Source organism: Lygodium microphyllum, chromosome 3, assembly GCF_053477565.2.
Source record: "Lygodium microphyllum isolate KBCC chromosome 3, Lygodium_microphyllum_v1.1.10, whole genome shotgun sequence".
In the NCBI taxonomy this organism is placed as follows: domain Eukaryota; kingdom Viridiplantae; phylum Streptophyta; class Polypodiopsida; order Schizaeales; family Lygodiaceae; genus Lygodium; species Lygodium microphyllum.
In genome coordinates this window covers 181,978,871-181,998,494 of record NC_141137.1, presented here as the reverse complement: position 1 = coordinate 181,998,494, position 19,624 = coordinate 181,978,871, and the positions used below count along the sequence as shown (strand labels likewise).

The 19,624-nt window shown below is 41.2% G+C and overlaps 1 protein-coding gene across 1 annotated transcript; it reads right to left on the bottom strand.

Annotated features, from left to right (window-relative positions):
* Window positions 1-226: 226 nt before the first annotated feature.
* On the bottom strand, window positions 227-958 carry LOC148039269 (uncharacterized). The gene is made up of 4 exons (XM_087675332.1): window positions 710-958; window positions 530-635; window positions 298-444; window positions 227-230 (listed from the first exon to the last, which is right to left on the bottom strand). The coding sequence occupies exons 1-4, from the start codon at window positions 921-923 to the stop codon at window positions 227-229; spliced, it is 471 nt and encodes a 156-aa protein (XP_087531458.1). The 5' UTR covers window positions 924-958.
* Between the last annotated feature and the right edge of the window lie 18,666 nt (window positions 959-19,624).

Sequence of the window (19,624 nt, the reverse complement as noted above, 5' to 3'; positions counted from 1 at the left end):
GATTAGCAATGGATAGGTATTTGTAACCCCTATCCTTAAGGCGCTCCTCTTCCACCCTTGTAGCCTTCTCCAAACGTTTCTTCCTCTCTACCTCATCTAGACCAAGAGCCTCAAGCTTAGCAGTTTCTTTTGAGATGAAGACATGAAATTCATCCTATCATTCCAAAAAAAAACTAAATTAGAGATAGAAAAGCACATCTCATACAAGTGAGCCATAGAAAGAAAATCACCTTCCATACAAGTTGAGATATCAAACCGCAAGGAGAGTTATACCATGGAGCAACACCATGATAATACCTTGCCTCTATACTCATCTCAACCTCAGCCCACTTCCTCATGGCCAGACTCAATCTATCTAGAATGGAGTCTTTGTTTGCAATACCAAACTTTTGAAACATATACACCTCATGCGCAATATTTGGAGTAACATGAGCTCTGGCAATACTATTGAAAACAAACAAAAGCATAATATGAGAATGTAAGTGTAACATATTACAAAGAGGAGCATAGTTAAAGGAAGAAGACTTACGCGTTGGTGGTGTCTAGTGCGAGTAGTAGCTCTGCTTCCTTTGCCTTGGGCACCTCAATGAATTGGCACCGTACACTAACATGGTAGTGAGCACAGTCGGAGTACTCTGTAATTGAAAGCCAACAAACATAAGAATGGGATACGAACATTCAATACTTGCATGTATAGTGGACAACTTACTTTCCTTGATGCGTTTCCACCACGTTTTAAGCCTGTGGTTTCCATCCCAAACCAAGAACTTTTTACCCTTAAGGTCTTGCCACTCTCTTCCAAGAGCCCTCTCAAAATCCTCATTTCTTTGACGCCATATTGGACCCCATTCATCTAGATTGCTGGCTGTCACAGACATGGTCTCCCCTCTCGGACCTTCAACTGACACAAGGAAGTGTCCCATAGTCTCAAGATAACCAGTGGAATCAAAGGAAGGAATCAACCACTGGGCATCATCCGTAGCAAATCTGATTGCCTCATGAGCCACTAATCTGCAAAGAGGCACAAGAGGAGGTAGCGTCCTCTTTTTTATATAAAATTGACTCAGCACATCCTTCATCAGTCCTAGAGAGACTTGCTTGCCTAAGTTCCTTGAGTGCTTCTTTTCTTTTTCATCATCATTCTCCCTTTGATCACTATCACCACTCACCTCTTCTTTGTCATCTAGACTATCATGTTGCACATTAGTCTCTGTAGGAGCAGATATTAATAAGTAAAAATTAAAAAAAGTAGCATTAAACCAATCATATTTAATACAAAACATTGAACAAAGCGTCATATGTAAATGAAATGGACACGTAAGTGACTACCTGTGTGCTCCGCAACCCCGTCAATTGTATTGGAGTCCCCATCCACTTGTGCTTCGTCATCAATGTAGACACATCTTTTTGGACCACGTCCTTTCTTTGTTGAAGGAGTGTCCACTGATCTCAAACGTGATGATGCTTCTTGCTCTAAGATCCGCCCAGGAACACATCCTGAACATAGCTTCATACAGACTTCACGGCTACTATGAGGTGACACACATTTCTTTCTCTTTCTAAGCACTCTTTTAGGTGCCATAACTTTCTCTACACACTTACAAATAGATACACAATCAACCTCTTTAAGATTAACAACACAATCAATCTCTTTAAGATTAGCAACACAATCAATCTCTTTAAGGTCACGGGACAAAGCCACGGACGAAGCCACACGCTTGTGCATAAGCCCACGGATCGTCCGCGCGGACGTGGACGATTGGGGGGTTCAATCTCTTACCTTATTCTCACGAAGCATATGGGACGAAGCCACAGGCTTGTATCCATGGGGGGTTCAATCTCTTACCTTGGAGGCCCGTCGGACGGCATACGGGACGGCATACGGGACAGTTGCCATGGGGCATAAGCCCACCCATTGTCCGCGTGGATGCGGACGATTGGGGGGCTTCAAGGTGTTACCTTGGAGGCCCACACGACGGCGCATACCAAATGATGGGATGGCATACAGGATGGTTGCCATGGGGCATAAGCCCATCCATCGTCCGCGTGGACGCGGACGATTGGGGGGCTTCAAGGTGTTACCTTGGAGGCCCACACGACGAGACGACATAACCAAATGATGGGACGGCATACGGGACAGTTGCCATGGGGCATAAGCCCACCCATCGTCCGCGTGGACGCGGATGATTGGGGGGCTTCAAGGTGTTACCTTGGAGGCCCACACGACGGCTTAGCCCACACGAAGCATGACCAAATTAACACGACGGCTTAGCCCACACGAAGCATGACAAAGCGTGACAAAGGTAAACCAAAAGATGAAGCTTAAGCCCACCCATCGTCTGCGTGGACGCGGACGATTGGGGGGCTCAAGATGTTACCTGGGACGGACGAAGCCGTTGATATCGCGGATTGGGAGGCCACGGACGAGGCCACGGAAGAAGCTGTTGATTGGGAGGCCACGGACGAAGCCGTTGATCGTCGCTAGTGCTGCAGGAGTTAAGAACAGCCGCGCAGGATACGAACAGTCGCGCAGGATACGAACAGTCGCGGATGCAGGAGTTACGAACAGTCGCGGATTGGGAGGCCACGGACGAGGCCACGGAAGAAGCCGTTGATTGGGAGGCCACTGACGAAGCCGTTGATCGTTGCTAGTGCTGCAGGAGTTACGAACAGTCACGGATGCAGGAGTTACGAACAGTCGCGGATGCAGGAGTTACGAACAGTCGCGGATTGGGAGGCCACGGACGAGGCCACGGAAGAAGCCGTTGATTGGGAGGCCACTGACGAAGCCGTTGATCGTTGCTAGTGCTGCAGGAGTTACGAACAGTCGTGCACCGTCGTGAGGCACCATCGTTGTGGGGCACCGTCGTGAGCTACAGGAGCGAGACCGTTGCTGCAGGAGTTACGAACAGTCGTGCACCGTCGTTGTGGGGCACCGTCGTGAGCTACAGGAGCGAGACCGTTGTGGGGCACCGTCGTTGTGGGGCACCGTCGTGAGAGAGAGACGGAGAGAGGGAGAGAAGGGAGAAGGGAGAAAGAGAAGGGAGAAAGAGAAGAGAAAGAGAAGGGAGAAGGGATAAAGAGAGAAGGGAGAGAGAGAGAAAGAGAAGGGAGAAAGAGAAGGGAGAAGGGAGAAGGGAGAAGGGAGAAAGAACGGAGAAAGAGAAAGAGAAGGGAGAAGGGAGAAAGAGAGAAGGGAGAGAGGGAGAAAGAGAAGGGAGAAGGGAGAGAGGGAGAAGGGAGAGAGAGAGAGAGAGAGGGAGAAGGGAGAAGGGAGAGAGAGAGAAAGAGAAGGGAGAGAGGGAGAAGGGAGAGAGAGAGAGAGAGAGAGAGGGAGAAGGGAGAAGGGAGAGAGAGAGAAAGAGAAGGGAGAAGGGAGAAAGAACGGAGAAAGAGAAAGAGAAGGGAGAAGGGAGAAAGAGAGAAGGGAGAGAGAGAGAAAGAGAAGGGAGAAAGAGAAGGGAGAAGGGAGAGAGGGAGAAAGAGAAGGGAGAAGGGAGAGAGAGAGAAAGAGAAGGGAGAAAGAGAGAAGGGAGAGAGAGAGAGAAAGAGAAGGGAGAAAGAGAGAAGGGAGAGAAGGGAGAGAGAGAGAGAGGGAGAGGAGAGAGAGTGAGAGCAAAGAGAGGAGAGAGTTGAGAAAGAGAGGAGAGAGTTGAGGAGAGACTTAATAACCCTAATAAAGAAGTTAGCCGTTGATTGCATAATTAGGTAACTAGTTGGCCATTAAATAATTAAATAATTAATACAACATAAATAAATTATGAGTGCATAAAGGTGAAGGATGGTGGGTGGTTGAGTTGTAAATTTTTCTATTGATTTCTCTCCGCTTGTAGTGACGGTGAACTGTTGCCTTCTCTTCATCAAATACACACTATGAGCTATATTCAGAGTTTTCTTCTCTTCATCAAATACTAACCCACCAGAGGGCACCACATGTCGAGTTTTGCTATTTTGACATGGAGACTAGCCAGTGATTGCTTAGAGCACAGGGTTTCATTAAGAAATGGGGAGATTCTTTTGAGTGAGTACTACCTACAGAATCTATTGCCTCCAACAAAAAAATTCCAGGGGTTGCAAGCCATCATAGAGAATGATGGTGGAGCAAACAATGTCACTGTGTCTCCAAGATGGGATCATGAAGGGCATGCGCACTATCTGATTGATAGTACATTATCAGCCACCTACTCTATCAGGCACTCAAGTAACTATGTGTGCATCTCTAATAGTATTGAGTCAATAGAAGATGAGATTGACAACTACATTGATTGTACTCCAGGTTGTAGCAAATCAACTCCAGTGTGTCTTGACGTACACTCAGATAACAAGAAGGATGTTGATGACACAAATGTCGGGGAGGACCTATGTGTGGGCAGCCAAAGCGAGGACTTATCTTCCTATGATAACTCGATTGCAGCCTTCATTGAGGAGAAAGCTAGAACGGGTAGATTGAAAAAATTACTAGCGCTTTGTGGACCTCCACGAAGGGTGGATGAGCTCCCAATCGAGTATAATGGCACAATTGCTTTTGAGCTTCCAGCCACAGATAGCAAGAAACGAATGATGGGTATGGAACAAAAATATGATGGTCACCTGTGGTCACGGCCCTCACAGACAAATATGGCAATTGAGTGCACTGTGTGCTTGAGCTATTGTCTTGGAAGTCTTCAATGTCTTAGGATCACTTGTCCTTACTACATAACAGAGGGAAAATACAATGATGTTTTTTTCCATGGTCACTTGGATAGAACCGTGAGCATGGGTTATCCTGCAAGTGAGGGAAACTCCAAGATAACATGTCACTATTGTCTTAATGTTGCTACTTGTGTAGCCATTTGCAAATGCATGATCTATTATGTGTTGCCGTTGGATCCTACAATGACACGTTTGGTGATCCATGTTGGGGAGCATGCTCACAGTGTTCAACATGGCACTAAGAGGGCAACCCTTGACAAGGTGCGGAGGCTTGTGAGCACGGTCCTAAAGATCGAAAAGGGAGGCCCACGAAAAATACAGATGCTAGTCGCTCGGCAGATGTTGTTTGAATCTTTAACAAAAGAAGACGAGTCGGAGGCGACAGAGGTGGATCTTAATCATTTTCTAGAAGAAATGATGCCACTTGTGCAGAATAAAGGGTAGGCTTGTGCATTATTATTTTCTGCTTACAATGTATGTCCTGCATTTGAAATAACCCTCTAATAAACACATAGGTTCAAAGGCATTGTTTCACAAGAAAGAGCCAAACAAGGTCAGGTGGTTGGTGATGGGTATGACAACATACTTCTTTTGCAAAAACGTTGTGTCTTCCCATTTTTCCATGGAAGTAGATTTCCAGGACAAGGTGATGCCAAGGAGAAGTGCTACTTGTTTAAAATGTCCACCAAGGGACCAGCATCAGGGGTGGACTTAGTGAATTGTATGAGGCGAATTGGGACTGGAGATTTACGACGTGCATGGGTGCACTTTGATCATACCCATAGGATTGATGGGTGGGCAACTATGTCTTGTTCAGTTTATGATCACGGGTATGTGGCAACATAATGAAAGCTTTTATTGAAATTAAATTGTTGTTGATGAACACTATACTAATGTATCAATCATGAACTAGCATGAGAGCATTGCAGGTAATTGTAATATGTGAATTTAAAGAGGAGGATGAAGAGTCTCAAATCCTGTTTTGGAGAAATTTGAATTCTGTCATGGTTCAATGTGGCCATGATCCACCTGACTTTGCTGGATTTATGTCCGATGAGGCAAGTGCGAATTGGATGGCAATAAGGGCTGTGTACAATGGAGGGCCTCATAACATAATGGAAGGGAGGGAGCGTTCTTGTCTTTTTCATTGGGAGCAAAGTTTGCAAAAGCATACCAAGAAATTAGTCCCTTTGGATAAACAAATGCACCACATTGAATTGTGTGAAGCATGGAGGCTAGCAACGACAACTCAACTAGCCTCACTTCAGGCCTCTGCTATCCGAGATTGGTGGGCACGAAATGTCAACAAGGAACACATCAAGGCTTTGGATAGGTGGTTGAAATGGTGGGAGCAAAGAATTGCCCACTGGGGAGGAATTGAATCTCATGTAAGTGTGACATTTTTTCCAGCTCCTTAAGATTTGTTGCACAATGTAGCAATGGGGAGAGCTACTGATTCTATTTTTGGATTTGACTCCGCAGGCTAACAAAAGTCCTTGGGAACATGCTCAAATTCCAAGCATAAACTTATCAGAAAGTGTCCATGCTAGTTGGTTAGCAGGTGAGGGTGGAAAACGAAAGATATCACTTTATGATGCATGTGTTAGTGATGTTTTGAACGCATATATTCAATGTGCAAAGAGGTTGGGCTATACCACGGGGAGGTTTATTGGATCTGGGCCTTCTATGGAGTCTTTGTTGGCTAGTGCCAGCAAAAGGGAATCCCCAAATCTCTCCTCTGTTGCACGGGCGTTGCAAGGTGTTGTAGCTGGAAGTCCTTTGTACGAGGAGCCTATAATGCAAGGTGATAGGGAGACTGTGCAAAGAAAAAAGAAGGGAGGTGGAGCAACTGTAAGTTCTCATAGACCGGGATACGTGATGGAGTCAAGGCAAAGGAAAATCAGGGGCAGGCCGCGGAGTATACAGTTTGACGATGGAAAGATGGAAGAGATATGTATCCAAGAGGATGAGGAGATACCAATCAAGCCCTTTGCAGGTGGAGTAAGTGCACCAAATGCGGAAACGTCAACTCACGTAGAAGAGGTAGAAGTGGCACAGGAGGAGTGGGCTTTACGAAGGACACCACCTAACTGTGTGAGAAAATGTTTTGGTATGGAGGGTAGAAAGAATTGCAGCAGCAAATTACATCGTCAGCAAGTGGGGTTAGTCGCACCATGCTTTTGGTCTGAGAGAGCCTATAAGAACAAGGCCATTGCACAATGGATATGGTTCTGTAATCACGATGTCAAGCATACAAACGGTGTGCAGAAACAAGTGATAGCATCACCAATTGTTCCATCTTTGTGGCCAGTTGATATAGGAACAAATATATCGAAGGAAGAGTGTAGCAGCCTAAGACAGGCTGGTTTCAAGTTTGCCTGCTTTAGCTTTACAGCACCACCAAGGAACGAGAAGAGCAAACCTCCTATTTCTACAGAATGTGGTTCAAGCGGGAGAAGACGCAAGTGGAGACATGGAATTTCCAAAGATGCACAAAAGAGAATAGAGGCAGCTGGTTGCATGGTTGTGACATTCTTGGAGGAGGTAGTGCAACTTGAGAGACAACATTCAGTATTTCGAGTCTTGACAGAGAGTTGTTATGATGTGCACATCAAAGAAGAGCCTAGGTGCACTTGTCCTGATTTTCAAAAAAGAGAATCTAACCAAAAGGCATTTCTTGCTTGCAAACATATGTATTATGTGTACATGCACATACTTGGCCTTCAACCCAAGGAGCACATGGTCATACATCAGCCTGCACTAACCCCCACAGACCTTGCCTTTGTGTTAGGGCAAACACGTAAGATATGCCCTGTTATGTAGGAAGCCCAACGTAAGCATGGCTCATTCATTGTTCTGGAGGACTCATCATCATGCACTTCATTAGGGTGTGACATGTCCTTTTTGTTACATGAAGATCTTGGAACCTTTCTAGATATTGTACTCCTTTTGGGTAATGCAAAACTTTGGAATGTTATTATTTGTTGTGATTATTCAACACCATTGCTCCCTTTATTGTGAATGGGTTAGTAATGCATGATGCGCAATATATTTTTGACATGTCATTTGTAGAAAGCATCCAAGGTTGTTTCAAAAAGCTCTAAAAATCAATTTCAATTGCAAAAGCACGAAATCAAAAGCTTGCAAAAATAACACACCCGAACCCATCCCCACCCATGTTTCTTCCCCCATGTTAATTACCTCAAGTATAGCTCTCTCTCTCTCTCTCTCTCTCTCTCTCTCTCTCTCTCAATGCAACAAAAATGACAAAGGATAACTACTAAATGAATGGATGCAATAAAACCATGATTCTCTCTCTCTCTCTCTCTCTCTCTCTCTCTCAAATAGCAACTTCTCTCTTTCTCCCCCTCTTACACACACTCTCTCTCACTCAATTAGCAACTTCTCTCTCTCTCCTCTTAATTTTGCAAGGATCATCCATCAATTTTTCACAACTCTTATTTTTGCAAGGATCAAGGTTTTGCATGAGATCCATTGTTTTATACAATTTTAGTTGTTAATATCAAGACAAAAAGAATATCACATTGTTACTCTCACATGCATATATACATTCACGTACCTCTCACTTTTATGTGCATGATTTGCTATTACATATTGATATATCACGTCCATTGTGTACACATAAGCGAAACTACATCGCGCACATTTTTGCTACCTTTAATTGAGCATTATTGTGTGGACTTACTATAAGTGGATATGATATCAAACAGTTTGTTACACTTATTGCAATAACGTGTAATATCTATTGTTTTTCACATTGTTCAAATAGTTAATATTGGGACAATAATATTACCTCATTGTTACTCAATCCACTATGCACAATACATTCACATGTGTGCATGTATCTACACTCCACCCTTCCCTAGATATTTCACATGTGCTTTATTTACACATCTTGTAGTACTACAATTGAGCGAATGCCTATACACAATCTCCTTCAGTTGCACATTTCTCTCTTTCTCCTCTTTCCTCTCATCCTCATTTCATTGCGCTTGTAAATAAACACAATCAAATAATTCTGAAAGTACATTTTCATCATGCATATCAAATATCAATCGAGTTCCATTATTGGAGGGTGGAATTGGTGATCCCTATAACAAAGTCTAGGATTGAACCATGGAAGCACACTAGCTTAGTCAACTAGGGAAGTATGTGCTCTAGGAGGACTATGACCATGGGATTTTCCTCAAATTGGGGTGGGCATATAAAGGCATTGGATGAGTTCCTCTGCATCTTCTCTATGCTATCATCCACAAATAGTGTCATTATTTGATCGAAGTGCAGCCAATCAATGTCATCAAAACATTTCAAGAAAAGGGGCTTTGTGTAACTCTGTCCAAAAGAAGTGGTTGTGGGAGTTGCTCTACACTTGCCTTGTCCATATTGAAATACAAAGGTTGGTGCTTGCTTTTACAACTTCACACATTCACATTTAGCTAGTTGGGGTAGATTACTTAAGTTTTTTTCCTTCATGGAGCTCTAGATGGCAATGTAAAAAAATGTAGATATTTCCTTCAAAAACCTTACGAGTCCTAGCCGCAAAATCAACCAATACTTATCCACTTCTAGGGGCTTCACCTGTAACGATCCCTTCTGCTTTGGCCGCCTATGTAGTAGAAGCACCCCATTCATATCAAACACATTTAATTTTTGGGTTGTGGGAGGTAGCTATACATGCACACATGGAAGGGTAAGCACACATGTATTAGTATGACGAAAAAGAGCACTACATTATAGTCAAATATTGTACAAGTTTATGTAAACATGTTACCTTTGCTCTTAGATATCTTCCATCTTCGGCAAAGCGATATATACATGCAATTTGTCTATTGGAATTTAGCACTACTGATGCAAGGTCATCACATCCCGTGTTGATAAATACGACATATCCTAAGCTATATCCTATGGATGTATGTATCTAAAATAGAAGCATATGTAAAGTGTCCTTAAGTTGGGGGTATCTATCTTTGGAGGATACCACTTGTTGTAGTAGACTCCTAGAATGGAAGAATAATAATGGAGAAGAAGATAATATATAGCTTCTGACCTCTGATTTGCTCCATCTCTCAGACTCCCTCCACTTCAGTTTATCATTTGGTATCAGAGCATTACAGAGAAGTACCATCTAGGAAAAGAGATCGGCAAGGGTGAATTTGGCATCACGTATCTCTTGGAAGGTGTGTATAAAGATGACAATGCAGTATATCTGGTGATGGAGCTCCAGCGAGGAAGGAGAGCTTTTTTGATCGAATTGTAGCTCTGAGAGAGCTTAGTATGTACAATGACACAGGGAACACTTGCAGAGTTGTTGTCGTCGCCATTCCTGGGAATTGGAGGGGCCTCTTTTCTGAGTTTGATCCCTTCTGATCCGCATCAATTTTCCATGGTTCAATGTTGGCAAGCATTAACGACCTCCATATAAGCAGGAAATGTCTGTTGGTGAAGGCAATTGTGGCACAGGTAGTAGCCACTGCCGAGGGATCTGATGTGTTGACTATTGCGATGCTATTTACTGATGCCATTGCTCCACAACAGAGATGCAACGGCTCTTATTCTAACACCGACAATGATTCACAGAATCAAGCCCTTCTCTCTCTAGGAAAGATGTCTCGTGGGGTTTTTTGAGGAAGTTATTAGTTTTGAAAATCTTAACTCAAAAGCAAATAAGGCCACTACTGCTCAACGTGATATATCAACTTGCAGGGCCAATGTTTGGCCTCAAAGATGGCATCCTACAATGTTTTCACCTTGGCCAATGTTTGGCCTCAAAGATGGCATCCTACAATGTTTTCACCTTGGCATGAACAAATCTGAAAGTGGCAATGTTTGTGGACTAGCCGATATGGGGACAGGTACCAGAACTGAGAAGAATGCATTTTCTCAACTGAATAAGAAGGGGCAGATTTTGGAACACATAAATGCACACTCTACAAAGAAACTTCCTAGTGCAACAGCCATGGCCATTCTGGGAACAACTGCAACACAACTCAATGGAAGGGCCTTCAGTGTTCTTGGGTGTTTGCAGCATTGTACAGGGTTCTGTTTTGCTCAAGGGAAGTTGTACTGCATTACTGTCTTGCAGAGTTGAACTAGTTATTTGGAGGCCGATTTTTGCTCAGAAAATTCTGGGAAAATTTATGTAGCTTCAGCTTGATATGTACTTCCAGTTTGGTATTAAAAAACCGCAGAAAATTTGCAGGAAGATGGTCAATTTTAGACCCATGTTTTGATGCATTTTGGGTCATACGGATATCGTTTGGGATCCGAATTGGATGTTTTTTGTTGGGAACTAAATATATGACATGTTGGCATCATGTATGGATGTATATGTCAGATTTTGGACACATGTATGACAATCATATTGCTGGAAGCTATTTTTACATGCATATTTGGACTATTTTTTATGCTTTTTGGTCTCGGATTGGACCATTGATGTTCCGGATTGGGGCATACTATTGAATATCATTTGTGGACAGTTTGTATTGCTGTTTTTTTCTAAATTTCCAACAACCATAATGTCTGACACAGCACAGATCACTCAGATTGTGGGAGACAAATTGACCAAAGACAATTATAGTGTTTGGTCTTACAGAATGGAGAATGTTTTGATAGGTAGAGGTCTATGGGACCTCATAACAAGTGATGATGAATGTTTAGAAGTTCTTGAACATCCAACTGAAGAGCAAAAGAAAGCATATAAGGATTGGACAGGGAAAAATATGAAGGTTTTGCATTGGATCTCCATATGTATTTCAGAAGTTTTGATTCCTCATATAAAAAAGGCAAGTACTTGTAAGGAGGCATGGGAAATCATAGAAAAAATGTATGGAACATGTAGAGAGGCTCGTAAGATACAACTCGAGTAGAGATTACATGGTGCATGGAGAGGCAATCGCAGTATCAGTGACTATGTGGCAGAAATCAAGCAAATTGCAGAAGACCTTGCATCCATTAATGCACATGTTGATAATGATGATTTAGTGTTAGCGACACTAAATGGACTTGGACCAACTTTCAAATCTTTGGATACCTCTATTTCAGTTAGAGGAGGCTCGATGCCTGACTTTGAGGAGCTTATTGGATTGCTACTTACAAAAGAAATCAAGTTGGGATTGAATGCATCTAGTAGTGGCAAAAATGCAGGTGGAGACAGTGTTTCTATCACCAGAGAGGTCGTGGCAACTCATCTAAAGCTAGAGGTTCTTCATTTGGTCATAGTAATTATGGTTTTGCTCATGGAAGAGGTAACTTTGGTCATGGGGACTTCATGCATAGAGGCAGGGGGAGATCTTTCCCTAGAGGTAGAGGACGGTCTAGTCCTTCACAGAGAGGTGGCAATTGTCATTATTGTGGGCAGTTTGGTCATTTTGAGAAGGATTGTTATCATAAACAGAATGCCATGTTTAGGGGTCGTGGAAGGACCCAATATGGCCACTATGCAGGCACTTATGGTGGTACAAGTTATGGACCTAGAAGTGGATCGCCTAGAGGTCACCTATTTGCTATGGAGCATGTGCTTGGGAGCATGACTCACCCTCTTCATGAGAATGACTTGTTTTTGGATTCAGGAGCTACAAACCACATGGCTCATCATGCTGAGTGGTTTGATAGCAAGGAGCAAATGCAGAATGAGGAATATGTTGCCATTGGTGATGATACTTTACATAAAATTACTCATATTGGTAGTGTGCCACTTGTTACTAAAGATGGGATTGAGAAAAAGCTTGGTGATGTACTTTATGTGCCCACAATAACTAAGAACTTAGCATCAGTTGGTCAAATAACAAATCAAGGATTGTAGGTGAGATTCAATAAGTTTGGATGTTTCATTGAGGAGTTCCATAATGGAAGAACTGGTAGGGTAATTGCTCATGGTAGAAAGAAAGGGAGATTATTTGCTTTGGATGCAGGTACTCGAGTGATTCAAAACTCTATGTATGTTGAGAGAGGACATGGGCAAGATAAGGAAGTGGAATTATGGCATAGAAGGATTGGTCATGTCAATTTGCAAAGATTGAAGCAAATGCAATCGAGACAGATAGTCTGTGGTCTATCGGATTTTGGATATGTGAATTTTGATCATGTATGTGAGGCTTGTCAATTTGGCAAGCAGTCCAGATTGCCATTTCCAAAGAGGGGGAGAATAAGCAGCTATCCTTTGGAAATAATACACTCAGATATTTGGATCCCATGTCAGAATGTTTCCATGAGTGGAAGATGTAGATTCTATATAACTTTCATTGATGATTTTAGCAGAATAACTTGGGTGTACTTTATGCAGCATAAAAGTGAAGCATTTGAAAAGTTCTTGGAATTTAAATCTATGGCTGAAAAGCAGTTTGGATGCTACATAAAATGTTTTAGGTCAGATAACGTTGGAGAGTACATGTCATATGAGTTTTGTGACTTCTTGAGAGATCATGGTATCAAAAGGCAATTGACATGCAGGTACACACCTCAGCAAAATGGTGTGGCTGAAAGGAAGAATCGGATTATTGTAGAGGTTGCAAGGGCAATGATGAACCAAATAAACATGACATTGTCATATTGGGTAGAAGCAATGCATACTGTAGTTTACATTATAAATAGAACACCTACAGCCTTGACTCATAATATGTCACCATATGAGAGAATGTATGGCAGGACACCCACTGTTGCATACCTTAGAGTCTTTGGATGTGTTTGTTATGTTCATGTTCTAGATGATTTGAGAAAGAAGATGGAACCAAAGGCTGTAAAATGCATTTTCCTTGGATATCCTGATGAGAAGAAGGGATACAAATGCTATGATCTAGTGAGTAAGGAAGTATACATAAGCAGGGATGTCAGATTCAGTGAATATGAATCATGGTACAAGCGCAAAATTGCAATGGATGTTGATTCCTATGAAAGCAATGATGATGATGGCTATGGAAGGAAAATTTCAGCAAACAACAAGTCTAAAAACCAGCATGTAGAAGATGCTTCAGGACCTCAAGAGAATGTGGAAAGCAGTGGCAGCTACAGTCCGTGGAGTGGTCGATTGAGAAATGCACAAAGGAGAGCAGAAGTTGCAAAAGGAAAGAGACCTATGGCTGAAAGTTCAGAAGATGAATCTATAGATGACGAGTATGGCATTCCGCATGTTAAAACACCTAGCACTAGAAGTGCAGGAAAGTATGTTCCACCACATGCTAGATCAAATGAGACACATGGTAGTGCACCTCAATTGAGAAGGTCAGAAAGGGTAAGGTATCCAGTTGATAGATTGACTTATAATGGGTTCATGAAGATACATTATGCATACATGGTTTCTTATGTACAACATGTGGAGCCTACTTGCATTGAAGAAGCAGTAAAGAGCAAAGAGTGGAGACAAGCAATGGATGAAGAGATGGATACACTAAGGAAAAACAAGACTTGGGATTTGGTGAAATTACCTCATGGCAAGAAATCCATTGGATGTAAATGGGTTTATGAGGTCAAATGTAAGTTGGATGGTTCTCTTGAGAGGTATAAAGCAAGGCTAGTTGCAAAAGGATACGCACAAACTTATGGTTTGGACTATGAAGAAACATTCAGTCCAGTAGCTAAAATGACGACAGTGAGATCGATAATTGCTTTGGCTTCTATCTATGGTTGGAAGCTTTATCAAATGGATGTGAAAAATGCATTTTTGAATGGCAACTTAGAAGAGGAACTGTACATGGATCAACTAGAGGGCTATGTAGATCCAAAATACCCACATTATGTATGCAGGTTGAATAAGGCTTTATATGGACTGAAGCAAGCACCAAGAGCATGGTGTGATAGAATCAACAAATTCTTATGCAGTATGGGATTTCAGCAAAGCAAAGCTGATTATTCACTTTATGTGAGGCATACAGAAGATGGTATGGTTGTTATTGTCATCTATGTTGATGATCTCATTATTACAAGTACACTTGAAAATGAGATTATTGAAGTCAAGCATGGGTTACATAAAGAGTTTGATATAAAGGACCTTGGTTTGTTGAGATACTTCTTGGGTATTGAGGTTATTGACACACCTCATGGTATATGGCTGATACAAAGGCAATATGCATTGGAGATGTTGGAAAAATATGGCATGACAAGATGCAAACCGATTGATACACCATTGGATCAAAATGTTAAGTTGATTGATGATGGATCTTATGTTGAGGATGTCACTATGTTCAGAAAGACGGTTGGTAGTCTTATCTACTTGACCATTACAAGACCAGACTTGAGTTATGTTGTTGGATTGATAAGTTAGTTTATGCAAAAACCATGCAAATCACATTTGGATGTAGTGAGAAGAGTTCTTAGGTATGTGAAGAAGACAGCTAGATTTGGCTTGTTTTATGAAAAAGGAATCAAGCCTACATTTTTTGGATACTCAGATGCAAACTGGGCAGGTAGCTCTATGGACAGAAGATCTACTAGTGGCTATGCATTCTCATTTGGATCAGCCATGGTAAGTTGGAGCAGTATGAAGCAACCTACAGTTGCTCTATCAAGCACTGAAGCAGAGTATAGAGGCATTGCACTAGCATCATGTGAGCAGACATGGCTGAGATTGATCTTATATGACATGGGGATAGATATTGATGGTGGAGCCATTATGTATTGTGACAATGTTAGCAACATTATGTTGGCAAAGAACCCAGTCTACCATGCAAGAACAAAACACATAGAAGTGTACTATCATTTCATTAGAGAAAAAGTCATTGATGGAGAGATTGACTTGGTCTATGTGAAAACAAATGACCAAGTTGCTGATATCTTTACCAAAGCATTAGGTAAAGATAAGTTTGAGTACTTCAAGAGTGCACTTGGAGTCTTATGTGTGCAAGCTCATTCTGAGCTTGAGGGGGAGTGTTGATAAATATGACATATCCTAAGCCATACCCTATGGATGTATGTATCTAAAATAGAAGCATATGTAAAGTGTCCTTAAGTTGGGAATATCTATCTTTGGAGGATACCACTTATTGTAGTAGACTCCTAGAATGGAAGAATAATAATGGAGGAGAAGATAACATACAGCTTCTGACCTCTAATTTGCTCCATCTCTCGGACTCCCTCCACTTCAATTTATCACCTGCATTGCAATCTAAAATGTTCCCCTTCTTTTGTATACGTTTGCAAGAACGAGCTCCAAAAAGCCTTGCCATGTTGCATGCCACCTAGAGTATGTGGTATTCATACAAGGGATTAGGAATCTACTAAATGTCTACCAAACATCTCTGTAGTAGTTTAATAACATCGGATCTCATACTGGCCTCTCAGTGGGAATCCTGATGTATCTTACATCCACTCATTTGTAGTAATGTCGCCTTTTTTGAACTCCGAATGGATGATTCCATTGTAAGTGATATTTGAATGCATGTGTGCTAGAATATATATCATATATACATGCATTTAAAGCATGAAATGCTAATCTTTGCAATTGCACTCACTGAATAGAGCCAGCAACAAGTGATATGTAAATAATATCCAGCATTACCATATCATGACTTTAAAACTCTCACCTCTCTACCTCCAATGACATAAACAGGTGTCTCACAATGAGAAACATGTGACATGTGTAATGTCCAACACTTTTGTACCAACTCTATCCATCGGTGTCCATCCTTCATAACCTACTCGACGAGCTCTACCATGGAGTGTATTGTGGCAAGGAAAAGAAACATCCTTGTGTCCTTGAGAACATGATCAGCCAGGTGCATGGCATCCATTGACTCTAGCTCAATATACATCCATCATGTAAAAGCTATATCACAAATCTAAAGCCAAGGCCATGCAAAAGAGAGGATGTAGGCTATACACCCAAGAAAACCCTAGTGTGTGTAATGTGCAAAATAAATAGAATCTCTCATTTTTTTGTGTACAACCTTTGAGCTCTTTCTTCCATCTTCATCTCCCTTACTTCCACCATTGCCGAAGCTCAAGAGACCAAGAGTGTGTGTGTGTGTTTTTGTGAGGGAGAGAGTGATGGACCAAGAAGAAGAAGCCTCTATTCATTCCTACTTCTTCTTCTTCTTCTTCTTCTTCTTCTTCTTCTTCTTCTTCTTCTTAACCAAACACCCCTCCCTCCCCAAGTTTGAGTAAAGTTTTGATTGTTTATCAATAGACTAAATGGTCAAGGTAATTAATGACTGTTTTTGTGAGGGAGAGAGTGATGGACCAAGAAGAAGAAGCCTCTATTCATTCCTACTTCTTCTTCTTCTTCTTCTTCTTCTTCTTCTTCTTCTTCTTCTTAACCAAACACCCCTCCCTCCCCAAGTTTGAGTAAAGTTTTGATTGTTTAACAATAGACTAAATGGTCAAGGTAATTAACGACATATAATTGTTAAAACAAGTTGAGGCCTCAAACACCACTCCAAGAAATACAATCAGAGATTTGAATTTACCTTTTTTCTATCACCTTGATTGTAGCCCCTTTAAAGAAAAAAATGAAGTAAAAGCCTAGTATGGATTCAAAGCTTCAACTCAAGGTTTCATGGTAGCCATTGTTTCTTTCTCTCGAGGTATGCATTGAGTCTTCCCTTCTCCTTACTTGTTTCACCTTGTTGAGGAGCTTTTCAAGCTTAACTAATTCTTGTTGAGTACTTATTGAACTAAGAAGCAACCATTCTATCCATTATATTTATTTATTTATTTATTTATACATACATACATATTGGATGCAGATACTTGTGCACTTGTGGGGTGATTTTATTCTATATACTTTTGACACCAACACTTACCTCTATCAGTAATTTTTCAGTGATGTATATGCTTATGGGATGTATGATTTACTGACAGTTTGATTTTATAATAGTCTTTGGTATTGGTGGTCTATGCTTAGTCACTACTAGTTGTAGTATTTGTGTCTTGGTTGTTGCTAGTCGAATATCCCAAGTAATGGGAGCTTTCTTTCTTGGCTATTTTTCCACAGTTGGATTGACATATACTATTGTCTTTATTCCAAGATTATTGTAATTAGAGTTTGTAGATTGACTTGGAGAACAGACATTGTACTTTGGCAATCTATTGCTTGCAATTGTGGTGATGGATAGCTCTATACTTTGGTATTCCCTCATGTTTTAGCTGAGTTTTGGAGCTAATTTATAGACATTTACAACATCACATTCTCTTGGATTTTGCATCGGTATACTATCATTATGGCTAGTTCTTTGAATGATAATGCTACTTTTAATATTGAAAAGCTCGATGACACATTTACCCAATGGAAGACATAGATATGGAAGGTACTAGTCCAAAAGAAACAAGTAAGGCCACTGAAAACCAATAGTGTAAAGCTCAAAGGCATGGATCAAGATGATTGGAATGACTTGGGTAACCTAAGGATAATGCCTGGCAATTATTGGAAAAGATATGTAATCTTTATGATGAGCAAAGTCCTATATCACATATGTATTGGTTGAAACAACTCATGGACCTTCACATGAAGGAAGGGACTGGTATATCCATGGATTTGAATGAATTTCATTCGATTTTCAACCAGTTGACTCTTCAAAGAATTGAGTTCAAGAATAACCTATATCCCTTGTTCTTTCTTGTGACACTTCCTAAGTCATGGGACACTTTTTGTACTACCATGTGTGCTAATATACCTAAGGATAGCTTGAAACTCTAGGATGTTGAGGGTGCTTTACTCACAAAGGAGATAAATAGAAAGAATATAGATGGAGCTCATGCTTCTCATGTATTGGCTATTAGGGGGGGTAGACATGATGGTAAGAGCGGTAATGACGGCCGTGGTAGAGGCTCACAAAGGTCTCAATCTCACACAGACAATCACAAAGTAATTCATATGGTTGACAATCCTCTTTGACATGTCATAATTGTGGGAAGCAAGATCATATTCAGCCATAGTGCCATAAGATGCGCAATGATAAGTGCAAAGAGAAAGGCAAGGGAAAAATGTAGAAAAAGTCTTATGATCGCACTATTGCCCCTAATAAGTCTAGTGTGAAGATTAAAGAGATAAGTGTAGTGTAGCCTAAGTCGATGATGAATATATCTTAGCAGCTTCCTCTCTTGATGCTTCTCAATTAACCAATACTTCATTTGTATATTCTCAGCGTTGGCTACTTGACTCCAAGTCTTCCTTTCATGTTGCCCCACACATAGGGATTGGTTTCAATCCTATCGTAGCATGACAGGTTTTGTGAGACTGAAAAATAACTTGGCATTGGTGGATATTATTGGCATTGGGGATATATGGCTACAGTTTCCTTCAAGCAACTCTTTTACTCTGCATAATGTATGTCATATACCAACTTTGACCAAAAGCCTTCTATATGCTAAAATGTTGGATGATGCATGCTATTATGTACCTTTTGATGATTCTGCATGGAAGATTAGCTATGGAAATCTCATCTCTGCTTGAGGTGCCAAGGCTAAAAGCCTCTATCCTTCATTTATATTTGGATCAATTGACCACATTTTGGCTATGGCTGACATACCACATGTATCTCTATGGGATCGTCACCTTGGGTACATGTCCTTACAGAAGGGAATGAAAATGCTTACTCGTTTTGTAGTATTTTTCGTCTCTTGATTATAATTTTTTTGATTCTTGTGACCATTGCCTTTATGCCAAATAGGCCTATTGTTCTCACATAAGAAGCCTAGTGTTACGCGCATGGGTGAGCCTTTGGCTCTTGTGCATTCTTATGTTTGTGGTCCCATGCCCTATCAATCATTAGGTGGCATGAAGTACTTTTTACGTTCATTGATGATTATTTGCATAAGGTCTGGGCATATCCTATTAAGCAGAAATCAAATGTCTTATCTATCTTTGTGTTGGCTTGCTCTTATTGAGAATCGGTTTGGGTATCGCCTGAAATGCCTAAGGTCTAACAATGGGGGTGAGTATGTTTCTAAATCATTTAAGCATCTTTGTGATGAGAGGGGTATT

What these genes read in the sequence shown, in the direction of transcription:
- LOC148039269 (XM_087675332.1), bottom strand. Translation starts at nt 923, where the DNA reads ATGGGACACTTCCTTGTGTCAGTTGAAGGTCCGAGAGGGGAGACCATG. An exon ending in GTGGAAACGCATCAAGGAAA is followed by an intron (nt 636 to 709) that starts GTAAGTTGTCCA and finishes TTTCAATTACAG; the next exon opens with AGTACTCCGACTGTGCTCAC. An exon ending in GCACTAGACACCACCAACGC is followed by an intron (nt 445 to 529) that starts GTAAGTCTTCTT and finishes TGTTTTCAATAG; the next exon opens with TATTGCCAGAGCTCATGTTA.